The 13,749-nt window shown below is 36.4% G+C and overlaps 1 protein-coding gene across 1 annotated transcript in view; it reads left to right on the top strand.

The window, feature by feature from the left end:
* The window catches only part of LOC120623901 (cytoplasmic dynein 2 heavy chain 1), a 77,930-nt gene that overhangs the window by 5,520 nt on the left and 58,661 nt on the right, over positions 1 to 13,749 (top strand). Inside the window, exons 7-23 of the mRNA XM_039890189.1 lie at positions 145 to 244; positions 365 to 504; positions 1,370 to 1,591; positions 2,189 to 2,332; positions 3,542 to 3,763; positions 4,537 to 4,722; positions 5,347 to 5,475; positions 6,308 to 6,453; positions 6,942 to 7,094; positions 7,625 to 7,837; positions 8,705 to 8,957; positions 9,847 to 9,990; positions 10,320 to 10,525; positions 10,966 to 11,081; positions 11,168 to 11,313; positions 12,131 to 12,298; positions 13,558 to 13,716. Coding sequence (XP_039746123.1) covers positions 145 to 244; positions 365 to 504; positions 1,370 to 1,591; positions 2,189 to 2,332; positions 3,542 to 3,763; positions 4,537 to 4,722; positions 5,347 to 5,475; positions 6,308 to 6,453; positions 6,942 to 7,094; positions 7,625 to 7,837; positions 8,705 to 8,957; positions 9,847 to 9,990; positions 10,320 to 10,525; positions 10,966 to 11,081; positions 11,168 to 11,313; positions 12,131 to 12,298; positions 13,558 to 13,716 — 2,847 coding nt within the window. The remainder of the gene's footprint in view (positions 1 to 144; positions 245 to 364; positions 505 to 1,369; positions 1,592 to 2,188; positions 2,333 to 3,541; positions 3,764 to 4,536; positions 4,723 to 5,346; positions 5,476 to 6,307; positions 6,454 to 6,941; positions 7,095 to 7,624; positions 7,838 to 8,704; positions 8,958 to 9,846; positions 9,991 to 10,319; positions 10,526 to 10,965; positions 11,082 to 11,167; positions 11,314 to 12,130; positions 12,299 to 13,557; positions 13,717 to 13,749) is intronic.

Raw genomic sequence — 13,749 nt, 5'->3', positions numbered from 1 at the left:
TCTGGAGAAGGGGTGTTGGTAACTGTATTCTGATCTGCCGTCACCACACGGCACTGTATCTAAATGGCCCGCTGCTGTCAAATTCATAATTCGAACATTTCGATATCGAAGTAGTTTGTATAATAACATTTTTTCATATTACAGATACATAACATAAGGTCCACTTTCAATCAGTTAAGTAAATTACTAACAAAGAGCGAGAGAGCGGAATTAAACACCGACAAAATGTTCGAACCTTTTAAAAGTAAGTCCGCTCTGTACATTTACATCAAAAATCATCAAAATACTAACTTGTAGTTATGACTTAAATAGACAGCAAAATAATTTTATGTATGACTACTAAAATGTTTTTTTTAAATTTTAGATATCAATATATGGATATACAATGACCCAAATCAAATATGGGAAAACGCTTTTGCTAGATTCTCTGCAAACTTGAGACCGACTGAGTCAAAAATTGCTGAAAAGTTAAAGCCACGGATGCAGAATGCATCGACAAAACAGGTTGAGCTTTTTATAATGATGACTGAAAACTATTTTCGTACCAGAAACTTAATGTAACGTCTAGTTTTAAAATTAGAAATAGACTTGCGATTTACCACAATCTCACCCGATGGAAAGTGTTAAAGATGTGGTCTAAGAGGGAAGGTGCTTGCCTAGAAGATACCTATCCAGTCTTTCTTTTAAAGGTACCGACGATGTAAGAATTAGTAAGCACCGAACAAGGTAGGCGTTCTAAATCCGCGGCGTTTGTATAGGAAAAGCAGATACCGGTCGCTAAGGGTGATTTTTTGGGATATTGAGGACATAGGGATGAAAACCCATCCGTGTCCTATGCAGTTAGCCACTTTGAACACCATATCTGTGGACAATAAAACATAGTTTTGTGTAAAGGGTTGATAATATATTGAATGTTATCGTATTCACTGGAACTTGACATATTAACTACTTTGGTTTGCAAGGAACCGTGTATTACGTTTCCAAATGAGATTCAATTTTTTTTTATTTATTATAAATTATGGCTGCTATCTTCTGGTAGCAAATGTTCCTAAGATGATAGACGGGCTAACAAATCCAAAATTTCGAAATTGTCCCTGACGGGGATTTAACTTAAATAGGAAATTTATCATAAGAAGATGAATGTATAAAATTTACTTTAAAGGGACATTAATACAAAACTTAAAGGATTAGGGTACAGGAACACAAAATTACTTAGAAAGTTACAACCACTGATTCTTTCGGAGAGTTGTTACCGCTACGGCGAAAAGCTTTCTCCGGTCATAAGGATGTCTCCTTATCCAAATTAACTCTTCCCAGACATCTATTGTAAATAATTACAAGGTAACCAGTACTTGTCTTAACATTTCAGATGCTGTACGAATTCATGAGATACAAAACCTTGTTGAACAGGCCAGTCGTGAAACAGGCTCTGAGCAGTGAGCTAGAAATATTCGTAAGCTCGCTTCTGTCTATGCTGAAAGCCATTCCTGCACAGTTGGACATGGATGAGATAGATGTACAAATGTACCAACCGGCGGAGATGTCGCCGCTGGTTCAACAAGTACAGTGGGCGAAGCAGATGGAAGCAAAAGTTAGTTGTTTCCATAAAACCATTATTGGTTTCCCCCTCCACTTTCCGTGGGTGTCGTACGAGGCGACTAAGGAAGTATAAGAAAACAGCCAGCAGCGTCCTCTGGGCTATGAGCCTACCACTACCAGCTACTGCGATCAACAACCCTTCTGCCCAGCGTGGTGATTATGGGCAAACCTTCCAGTTGAGAAAGGCCTTAAGGTCCAGCAGTGGACTGTTTAGGCCATTGGACATTATTGTATCAAATTTCCAAATAGCGAAACATTTATAGAATAGCTAAAGTATTTTTGTCCTAAAATCAAATATGTTCCTTGTTCACTTCAAATGGAGTTGTGAATGATACATCCTTATTTTTTAAAACATTATTACCTTTAAAGTCAGTCAGTTGTATCCAAACAAATTGTAAATATTACTTAAACTTGAGTCGTCACGTTTATAAAGTGTAGTTGCCAAAAATCAAAGCAATGAAAAAAGTATTATTGCTCAGTTACATATACAACCGAAGATTATACATTCAAACAGAGGAATTTAGGAGATTTCAATTTTATATTTTTTACTTAGTCATTCTTTAATATGAAGTTTACACGTCATTTTCAGGTTAAAGAAATAAAGAATTGTACCGAAAACTATCTGGCTGAGTTCGAGAATAGCGCTGAAGTGTTACAGTTATCTGCTCAAGTTCTCAAAGATCTTAAAACCATGTACACCCAATTACATGAAGAATGGTCCAGAGATCTACAGGTAGGTACCTATTTACATATTTGTACATAAATAAAGGACTTATCGCCTATCTGCTACGAAGGATAACGATTTGAACCTAAACCTTTATAACCAAAAGTTTGCGGGCATTTCACCAAAAAAAACATTTCCAAAAACGAGCAGGCATAAAAAGTATGCCAAAACAAAAAATGATCATATATGTTGTCTTTCTCCTTTTTGTTTATCGTTCTTAACAGGCTTACAGATGTACACAGTTTTTGTTTGTTCTTAATTCTGTGATTTCCACTAATCTTTCAATCACAGTTTTTGAAATTATGTACGATTGAAGTCGCTGCTTCATCATTGTAATTTGTTATTCAAATTTTCTAATCTTTTCTTTGAGTTCCCTAACACATACCCGCACACATATATATATATAGATATATACGTGCCAATGTCCTGAAGGTTGTCTGGAAGAGATCACTTAATACCGCCTATACCGCCGCTATTTTGTACCCACTTATATTAAAGATTTTTTTTAGTGCAAAATTATCACTAATAAACAGAGCAACGCTTCACAGGGCATGCAAGAAGCACGTGCACCTTTTTTAATTAAGGAAATTTAAAATATCACTTGCTTTAACGGTAAAGGAATATGTTAGGTTAACCTGCGTTCTTTAGAGTCTTCCATAACGTTCTCAAAGGAGTGTGAAACCAACCAAACCGCATTGGGTAAGTGTGGTGGACTATGGCCTTAACCGTCTTCTTTCTGAGAGACCCCTAGCCCTGTAGTGGGTAATGGGTTGATTAATATGATGACGTCTTGTCTTTTTTGGATATGTATATATATATATTTTTATTTATTTATTTCATTATTTTTATTTATCTATTTAATTTGCCGTATCGTCATTCGGGCCTCAGCTGAAAATCAGCGGCATGCATGTACCTAAAATGCATGGCAAATGCTGAGCTGTACACCCTTTCTGTCTGGTGTTACACATAGAAATAGTTACTATATTATTATAAGATGTACTGTTTGTACACTTAACAAAAATGTTTTTTCTTTCTTATATACATAAATATATATATATATATATATATTAAGTAGTTTTTAAGTGAAAGCGTAACAAACAAACTTACATTGACATTTATTATATCAGTAGGGATATATAATATATGTATATATATATATCCCTACTATATATATATATATATATATATATATATATATACATACATACTTGTTTACAGGCAGAGGTAAAGCAATCGACCCAAATATCTGAGACGAAGCCCGTGGTAGAGTTTTCGAGCAGCGACCGGCTAATGGTTGTGAACTACGACCCCCGGCTTGTACGCGCGGAGTCAGAGGCGCGTGTGTTGGTGGCTTTAGGACTCCCCGCACCAAACCCAAACACTACGGCAGCCTTACAAGCGCTTATTGCGCCGCTCAAGCATGCACGAGCTTTGCAACAGGTAAGAATCCTTATTTATATTATAATAGCGAAAATGTGCTTGTTTGTTTGTCCTTCCAAAAAAAGCAATCAAACAACTTGATTTTTGGCATAGAGTTTATTTAAAGAGCGGGGAGTAACAATGGCTATTTTTTTATCTCAGGATACCAAATGATTCCTACGGGATTTGTAAAAACTAGTTAAATATAAAACTAACTTAGCTTTGAGCCGTTCGTTTTCTCGGAATAAAAAGAAGCCTATGTTACTTCTTCGTCCTTTCAACTAACTCATGCCAAAAATCAAGTGGATTGGTTGCTAACCGACGGCATAAGGGAAGGACGTGAAACGAACACACTTTCAAATATAATATTAGTAAGGATTTATTTTATGGAACTAAAGAAGCTATACATATAAAAACAGAAGATAGTAATATGCTAATCCGTTTTGGGATATGGCCAGTGGCGTTCATACAGGGTGTGCGAATCCGAGTTATAAAAACTTAAGGATTGGCATTGAAAGAGTTATAAAAAGTCTACCCTTAAGGTTTTATAGCTCTTACTGAAGATTTTCTTAATTTTATATACCCTGTGCTATCCCTCTATGCACGCCACTGGATATGGCAGTCGTTTCGTATAACTGCCTTCGTTAGCTCGTTACCGTCTTAGACTGCATTTCTTACCACCAGATCAGATCGCAGTGAAGGCCTTACTTGTCGTGGAATAAAAGAAAAAAAATTAGAGTTTTAATCTCTCCTTTCTCTGCTCTGCTGAGTTAATATTTTGTTACTTTTTGAAGGTGGCCTCGTTTCACAACACGCTGGGCGAGCGAATGGTTCCGTCCACCCGGCCCATGATGCTACAGACAGCTCTTGAGCTTTCGGCGCTCGTTAGCGATCACCAGCCGTTGTACTGGCGCCACGAGGAACAACTCGCAGTCTATACTGAACAGTTGAAGCAAATGGTGCTCAAGCTAGAAGGACAGGTGAGAAAATCAATCTATTTTAAAATATTGTTTTTCGCTTTTTATTTTAACTATCGCAGCGATTGCAAGAGACCTGGAGACGCGCGTTGAGTTTCGTTTCGTTTCGTGGAGGTTGGAAAGGTTGCATGTGGGATGCCACGTGTGTCGATACCCTCGCTGTATCACACATCCACGCGACCTCGTCAATGTTGGGTGCGGCTGCTACCGGTTCCGAGTGGCGCAGTTGTAAAAACCTTGATATCAGTTTAATTTTTGTGCAAGTAGATTCTTTGGGACCGTGGGTTCTGGGGTTTAAAAAGATTTGTCAAAAGAGTTAATGAGCCTACCGGTGATCCTACATCGTGCAGTTGGCCAAAGAATTACTTCCAAATTTGATTTAGCTTATTTTGGTACATAGGTTATTTTAGATTGCTTTTGCTTATTCTTTTCTGTAAAAAATATTGTTTGAACCATTAAGTTAACTATTGTCAATAAAGTTCATGTTTAGGGTTACGTATAAACCAAAAGGTAAAACGGGAAAGGGTTAGTTAAAATAAGACTCGAGTTTTAGATTATAGAGCTAGCTCGTTCAGAATTGATGTTCTTAATATTGAAAAAAAATCCTAATTATTGTTGATTTTACAGAATGTTTACCTAACTGGCCAGCATATAGCTATACGTAGTATAGTTGAAAAACTAATGGATACAGAACTGCTGGCAAAACAATCAGAATGGAAGAGAGGAATCAAAGATATAAGAGAAATCATTGAAAAGGTCACACGTAGTTTTTATTTTTATTTAACATGCAGAACAAGTGAAACATGCAGAACTGACGGGATTTGAAAGCAAGAAAGAGAGCGGCTGAATAAGTTAAGTTCTCCAGGCGCGATAGTTTGATAGACGCTGATTCAAATCCTATCAGTTCTGGAATGTATGTATGCATCACCCGCGCCATTAAAGAATAAATTCATAAATGGCTAACGATGTCGTGCTATCTCATTCGCACTCTATCTATACCCACATATTAATTCGGTAATTGTGGAGTGTTTTCACACAACGATACATATTAAAGTATACTTTTTATAAAACTCCGAACTTTAAGTGTATTTGTTTTTTTTTTTTTTTGGTGTACAAATGAAGAGTATAAATAAAAATTATACTGTGCAATGCAAATTAAATGGTCTTTGTACCGCTTACTGATTTTTTAGCTACTGATGTGTTTATATATAGACGGAGTGTCCCAAGCAGAAATAAAAGAAAACTGTTTTGTTAGATGTATCGCTTTGTGAAAATACTTTACAATTATGCTTTAAATTATTATTCTAGGCAAAACCTATCATTTGATATCATTGGGGTAAATAAAAAATACTTGGTCAGTCATCATTGGGAATCCGCCATATTAGATTTCAATTAAAATAAGCTATTATTGTATGGTTACCAGGCCCTGTCGTCCAAACCATACGTGTAAGCAACATTTTAGCTCAATCGTTCGGTAATTAATTTAAAACTCAAGAAAGGTATGACACACACACACACACACACACACAGATAGATAAATAACAAGATGTCAAAAATATAACTTTTCATGAAAATTAATATTTTAAAGGTGGAAGCAAACGGTTACAAAAATACTGAGATGTGGCGATCACATTGGGATCTGCATTTATACAAAGCTCTGGAGTGCCAGTACATCAAAACATTGCTGTCTTTGCATTCTCACATCCCGATTGTGAGGGTGGATTTAGTATTACGGTAAGTACATTTTTACTAGACTAATTCATTGTAATGTTAAAAGAAAATGGAAGCGTCTTCCGTTTATAGATAGTAATGGTTGCTGGTACGCTATTTACACTATATCTGTTGCGGCTAGCTATTGAGAAGTTCTACCTTGCGTGTCCAATGATATTAAGGTGATTTACTAAACTATTCAAAAATCATTGATTCACCTTTGCGTTCTCTTTAAATGAATTACTGTAGTTTTTGCTTACAGAGAATATTAAAAAAAAAATAAGATAGAAGCAGAATACTGGTTCCAGTTTTGGCCGTAAAAACAATTGATATTGATAAGACACTACGCCGTATTGGAACATACGGCGCACATAAAGGGCGCCGTACGTTCCAATTTAGCCCTTGAATTAACTTTTTGGAATGGAGTAGTTTGAAAAACTTTTGAACAATCGTTTTATATCCTGTTTTATTGAATCCCATACGTAAAGGATAATTAATACAAACGTTTACAGTGGTCGCGCCGTACGTCCGTCACCACCGCTAGAAGAAATCCGCGTTCAACACTACACACAATTGCGGCGCCTCGTGGCTTTGCCTGCACACTTTATGGGTCTACAGACTAATATTGCCGATGACAACCCTATTTTCGCATCTATAGTGCACAAGTAAGCGAGTTGCCTGATAATATTCCCATATTTCAGGAAAACTAGTTGACTTATTTTTACATATAATATTTTTAAATTCCTCCCGTGGTAATTTAGGAAGGATATAATATATGAATAATTATATTAAATAATTTCCTATAGGATATGAAGTATAAATAGCGATCGATTTAATATAGAAATGCAACGTTTTAAAAAAAATACAAGTCAATCCATCGACTACTTGTCGTATTTTGCGAATGAAACAAAGACGCAGAAATACACCTCTACTATCTGTCCGTCCGTACGTGCATCCTTCCGTCTGTCTGTCGACGTTTTGTATCTCAAGAACCCTAATAGGTTGAGAGTTAAAATGTTCATATGAGACTAGAAAAAAAAATTAATGCGATGCCAGTACAAGAAACGTGTTTTTTTGGTTGTGTTTCGCTCGATCTTAATAAAGTTAATACTATGTAGTGTTAAATATTGCACCCACGAAACCCTTAGTGTCTAAGTGCAATTCATCTGGTTACTATATAATAAGATTTCACTAGGCATAGTTGGCTGGGCAACAAAGCAGTACCACAACTGGAGGCTGCGCTATCGGGCTTAGAGCGAATGTGCGTCAAGTGGACGCAACGTGCGGCGTTGGGCTGCGTGCCCGACCTAGACGCGCTCTGTGCAGAACATTTGAAGGAACCCGCAGACTGGGAGCTCAATTTTAAGGCTTGCAAAGCATATGGTCAAGCGGTCGCTAAAATGATGTTGTGAGTTGTCCAATGTGTATTCATTCCATGCTTATATCATGGTGAAACCACACTGCGTTATGAGCGATGAAACTGATGATGAACAGTAGTTTGATGCCTTTGATCTCTTAGCGAATGCCGACGACGCCTAAACAGCGTTGCGACATTGGTGCCGATTCTTTTGTATACAAATCTCTGAACTGAACTGAATAGCCAGGTCTAAAATTAGTGCTGTCCTTTTTGCACTATATCTTCTGAAAAAGGAAATAGAGATTAGAGATTTATGTACAAAAAAATCTGCATAATTGTATCGGGGTGATGAAAGGGTAGTCTGAGTCCTTTCCTGACTTCCCACCACCCGCACTTGCTTTAGACTATCGTCTACTCTATGCTATATGTCAATGCGAAAGTGGGAAAAAACTCACTGAACACTTATTGGTGAGTTAAATTTTTTGTCAAATTAAGTTTACCATGACGCTTTGTCAATGCTATCTTGTAATTGACGTGCATATCAGTCCATGTTTTTGTACTATGTTTAAAAACGATTAATATGCATGTTGTTAGTGCTCTTAATAAATAAAATAAAAAAGTGTCTGTCGTTTTATTGATAACTATTTTCTGCTTAACTACTGTGCAGATCTTGATGACATCCTTAATACATATGAAAGATACTTTTTGTTCCGAGAATTTACCCGGAGCGGGTATTTGGCAAAAAAAATTATTACCTTTTGTAAAAGGCTTAACGGCAAATCAATCTTTAAAACATTTTGCATCGCTTATAGCACTTGATATAAAACCGACGTGTGTTGAGAACTGAATAACTAAAAAGTCGGTGTTTTGAAAAATGCTTTTTTAATTAGGAATTCACATTTGTACTGTTATTTCTAGCGAGGATGAAAAAATTGAATGGATCACTGTAGGCACGGTCACTTTGCGGCGTGAGTTCGAAGCTCAAGCGCGTAGCCTATGGACCAGTCTCATGGCGTCCTTGCAAACAAGCTGCCGAGATGATGCTTCCACCTTGGACTCGTTCATGGCCAACGCAACGGTTATGTTGGAGAATAAAGCTATGCCGAAAAACGCTAAGGAGCTGGCAGATATTAGTGCTAAACAACAGGCATTGCGGATCAAAATGCCGGAGGTAATACAAATAAATATTTTATGCTTTTACACCTCTTAATTGAATATCCCTTAAATGCATAAAGTAGTAAAACTGCAACATAATGCATAAAGTAGTAAAACTGCAACATACCATTCAAACGACCATAAAATTATTAGTATGAGTTCAATGCATGCTGTTGCAGGATTATTACTATCATGGTGATATATTTAATCGAGTGTAATAATAAAAAAAACTATTTTTTTTATTATTTTTCCCTAAATCAGCATATTCATGGCACCAAAATATATTTTTTCTCGGTCTAAAAATAAAATCATGCATAAAATCATGCATTTAAAGAGTCCTAATATGGAATATTATCCGCACGTCAAGGCCCTTTTACTCAAATGGGCTCACTAATACTCGATTAAGAGAAATGAATTTAATTCCAAGAATATTATTACAGTTTTCATATATAATTACAGTTAGTATTCCACGTATATTTATACAGTTTTCATAAAAAATAACGTAAGAAAGGTCGACCTTAACTAACTGTAATGATCTGATATCATGTGATGTAATCACATGATGTATATATGCGTTTCCTTTCTTTATTATTGTTCTAAGACTACAATTCTTTCCTTTTTTTTCTGTTGCCACACTAACCCTATAATTAATCTCTTTTTAGTAAGATGTAATTAAAGCTGATGTGCTATGGTTGTCACCGTGTTACGAAAACGTATAAAAGTTTGGTATAAAAAGTTATCATGAATACTATAATACCCCATTAAGTACCGCCTTTCCATCGAGTATTTTATATTCTTGGGGCCAGATCAATGAAGAGTCGTTTTTAGATTAAGATAAAGATTTTTAAATGTTATTATGGATTCAAGGAATAACAAAAGATTTTAAATGTGTACACAAACCGTAGATGGAGAAAATGGTGGAAAGCTTAAAACGCAAAGGACATTTGTTGCGGACTTGGGGCGGCGACTCGACTCTAGATAGTACATTTCGTGAGTGGCACAAATTGCATGAACAGATGCTCAGCCAACAGCAGATGTTCGAACATCAGGTGACGTTTCCTATTATAATTTTTATTTACGGCTCTAATTTACACAATAAGGTAGATCTTGAAGAATGTATGAAAAGGTTAAGGCAGATAAGTATCCATAACATGATCATACAGGAATTGTAAATATCTGCGTCATCAAATCATAGTGTTGTACATCTCTCCATGAACGTTTTCAATTATGAAATATTTATTTTGGAAAAAACAACTGCTTTCTTATCGGTAGAATCTGCCTTTGAAAACAATAATAGTATCACAGATAGACTTTTCAAAAGTGTATTTAGTTAGGCCTACTTGAGATGAATGAATATTAAACTTTAATAACCCAACAGGCGGAAATCGTGAAGTCAAGTCTAACTGGCGAATGGAAGAATTTGCAAAGTGGCGTTGAAGCTTGGGTGTCGCGCTGGAGTCAAGCTAAAGTCCGTCTCGAAGACACCCGCGACGCAACTTATGAGCAGATTGTAGAAAGGTGTCGCTCTGTTCTGGACGCCGCGGAACATTGCGATAAACTTATATCCGAGAAGCAGGAGTTGATGTGAGTATTAAGCTATTCGCAAATTAGGGCTTCGAGCCGCAAAGAATGTATTTTTAAACTAAAAGTTTCAATGGAGTATGAAAAATTTCCAACTGAGTATTGTACGTAGGGCATTAGCAAACGAGTTAGCTACAATATCAGCGTAGAATAAATACGATAAAAGCACTTGCGGTCATAAAGCACCTCCTCATTTTATAAATAATCTTGATGATAGACTTAAGAAATAACCAGTGCTAATAGTTAAGGGACCACGTAAATCATGTTTCCTGTCTTTGTCTTAATGTGAGAAGTTAGTATCGGCACCCGAACCTGAGTGTTATGTTGTGTTTTTCTTCTATGTATACCTAATAACAGCATGGGTGTTCTATGCCCTCAAACCCCTCGCTCCTATAAATGAGGGGTCCTATTGCACATAATTTATCTTGGTAAATTCGTTTTAGGGTGGAGTGTGAAAAGTTTAACACACAGACTGAATCGTCTGAATCGTGGGCAGAAGCGGAATCATTAAAAACAGAATTGCTTCATCTATGGACTACATTTAAAGATTACGACGACGGTAAGAGTTCACTTTATTAAAGTCTGAACTAAACGTATTGGTTTTAAATTAGATATTTGTTAATTTTATTGATTTATTTGTTGTAGAATTTAAAACACTTGGAGAACAAGAGTGGGTGGTTTTTCAGAAAAAAATGCATCTACTCGACGACTTTATAATGCAGTGGAGTGCCAAACTTGAGCCGTATACATCAATTACTCTGTTCATAAAACAAGAACTGGATAATTACACTGTGAGTTTTTTTTAAATCTATGATACAATTTTATAAGACTACAGTAGTGTTCCTTATGTTTTTCTTATCCTAATGCCTGGCAGAGATCACTACTAAGCGATAAGGCCGCCTTTTGTATTCTACTTCTGTCTTTGTTCTATTCTTCTTCTATTCCTTAAACTTTTAATGGTGTACAAAGAGTATATAGAAAATTAATAAATAATTTCATATATTATTGATTGTTGGAACTCTTTAATAATCATAATACCTTTAATTCCGTCTAATTCTAAAATCCTTTCCATCAATTAATGTTTTGCATGTCAAAGCATTTAAGCAAGTGCGTTAAAACGAATAAAACTTTGTAGAAAAGACACAAATAAAATCCCACAATTTACCATGATATTTATTTTATTGATTTATTTAAACTTCTTTACTGTAATTGTGCAGGAAAAACTATGAATACTTATAAGATATTGCAGACAAAAGGTGACTTTATCACTAAAAGTGATCTCATAAGAGACGGGAAATCGCCATTACAACAAAACAATACATAAATTTACACTCCAAAGTACATACTATTTATGATTAAGATGATCCATACTAAGAATAATATAAGATATAATTATTATGTATCTAGTTCTTTATCATAGAGAATCTGTGGTCGATTTCAAAGCATTAATTGTACTTTGTCAAAGTGAAATATCCGTTTTTTCCGAGGATTGAAGATTTTCCCGCGATTATTGTATTAATCCGGGACATGTTCTTAGTGTTTGCTTAATTGCTTGAATGAATGCATCCAAAAATTGGGTGTTTGTTTACATTTATCTCATTATGACAGGATTTAACAACATCATTAAAGTACTTGCGGGGATCTGATTTCACGGAGAAGCACTGGCGAGAGGTGTTTAGCCTTGTGGAACTGGATTACGTGAAGCCAGAAACGCTACAACTCAAACATTTACTGAGCGTGTCACTTAATATAAAGAAGAATATAAAAGCCCTGCAGGTAACTCTAATTGTATTTTTAACTTTTTTTTTGCTATCAACTTACAATTGAGACCAGTTTGTACTGGATTCTGTGTGGCCCTTTGCCGGCTATTTTTTTATTTTTTGTTTTTCTCTGTAAAAGTAGCTCTAACAGTGTTGATCTCATAAAAAAGTTTGAGGACGAGACGTTTTTCATTATGATGAATACTGTAATACCCCATTTACATAGTTTTCCCTTTACAGCCTTGTATATGTGGCAAAAATAACATAAGGACAAAATAGGGCCCGGAAACAATCATCATCATCTTCATATTGTCAGTCAATGGACGTCCACTGCTGGACATAGGTCTTTTGTAGGGAGTTGGGAATACTACAGTCTTGTACCGCTTGGGTCCAGCGGCTATTTGCAACTCGCTTGATGTCATCCGTCCACATCGTTGAGGTTTTCCAACGCTGTTTTTACAGGTGCGATGTCGCCATTCCAGCACCTTGGGACCCTTACGTCCATCAGTTCTCCGAACTACGTGCCCCGCCCACTGCCACTACAGCTTTTCGACTCTTTGAGCTATCTCGGTAACTCTGGTTCTTCTATGGATCTCCTCATTTCTGATGTGAACATGTAGAGATACTCGAAGCATAGCGTTTGGCCATTAAAAGGGGCAATGTTGCTTCTCAGGCAACTATAACTTGTTGCGGTGGAATCGAAGATGTTTTAGTTATAATTTTGATTAATTATGCTATAAGTGGTGCATTTTTAATTTATACAATTAAATAAAACTTGCTTTAAGGGTTAATTAAAACCCCGCCTGATAGTTCTCCATAATGTTCTCAAAGGCGTGTTAAGTCTACCAATCTTTACTAGGCCAGCGTGTTGGACTATGGACTGAACCCTTCTCACTCTGAGAGGAGAGCTGTGCCCTGTCATCATCATCATCATCATATCAAACCGGCCCACTACAGGGCACGGGTCTCCTCCCACAATGAGAAGGGGTTAAGCCGCGTCCACCACGCTGACCCAGTGCGGCTTGGTGGACTCCACACACCTTTGAGAACATTATGGAGAACTCTCAGGCATGCAGCTTTCCTCACGATGTTTCCTTCACTTTTCAAGCAAGTGATATTATAAATACTTAAAAGCACACAACCTTGAAAAGTGTGCCCTGTAGTGCGCCGGTAATGGGTTGGAATGATGATGATGATGATGATGCACGATGCATTCATTTAGTTTGTATTTAGAATTGTATTCAATGTCTATATTGTTCATTATGTATTTATTAGAAAATAAGCAGTTCAGCATCTAGCGAAGCGTCAGTGAGGAGCGCTCTCAACGAACTAGAACTATGGTATGCCTCGGCCCGTTTCACCGTCATCTATTACACGGACAAATCCAAACGGCTTACACCAATCGTGAAAGATTTTAAGGATTTACTAGCTAAGGTGGGTTTTCTGTGATAATTTTACTACATTTTA

Source organism: Pararge aegeria, chromosome 5 (assembly GCF_905163445.1).
Source record: "Pararge aegeria chromosome 5, ilParAegt1.1, whole genome shotgun sequence".
NCBI lineage: Eukaryota > Metazoa > Arthropoda > Insecta > Lepidoptera > Nymphalidae > Pararge > Pararge aegeria.
The sequence above is the reverse complement of the archived record's forward strand: the minus strand, read 5'-3'. Positions and strand labels throughout refer to the sequence as shown.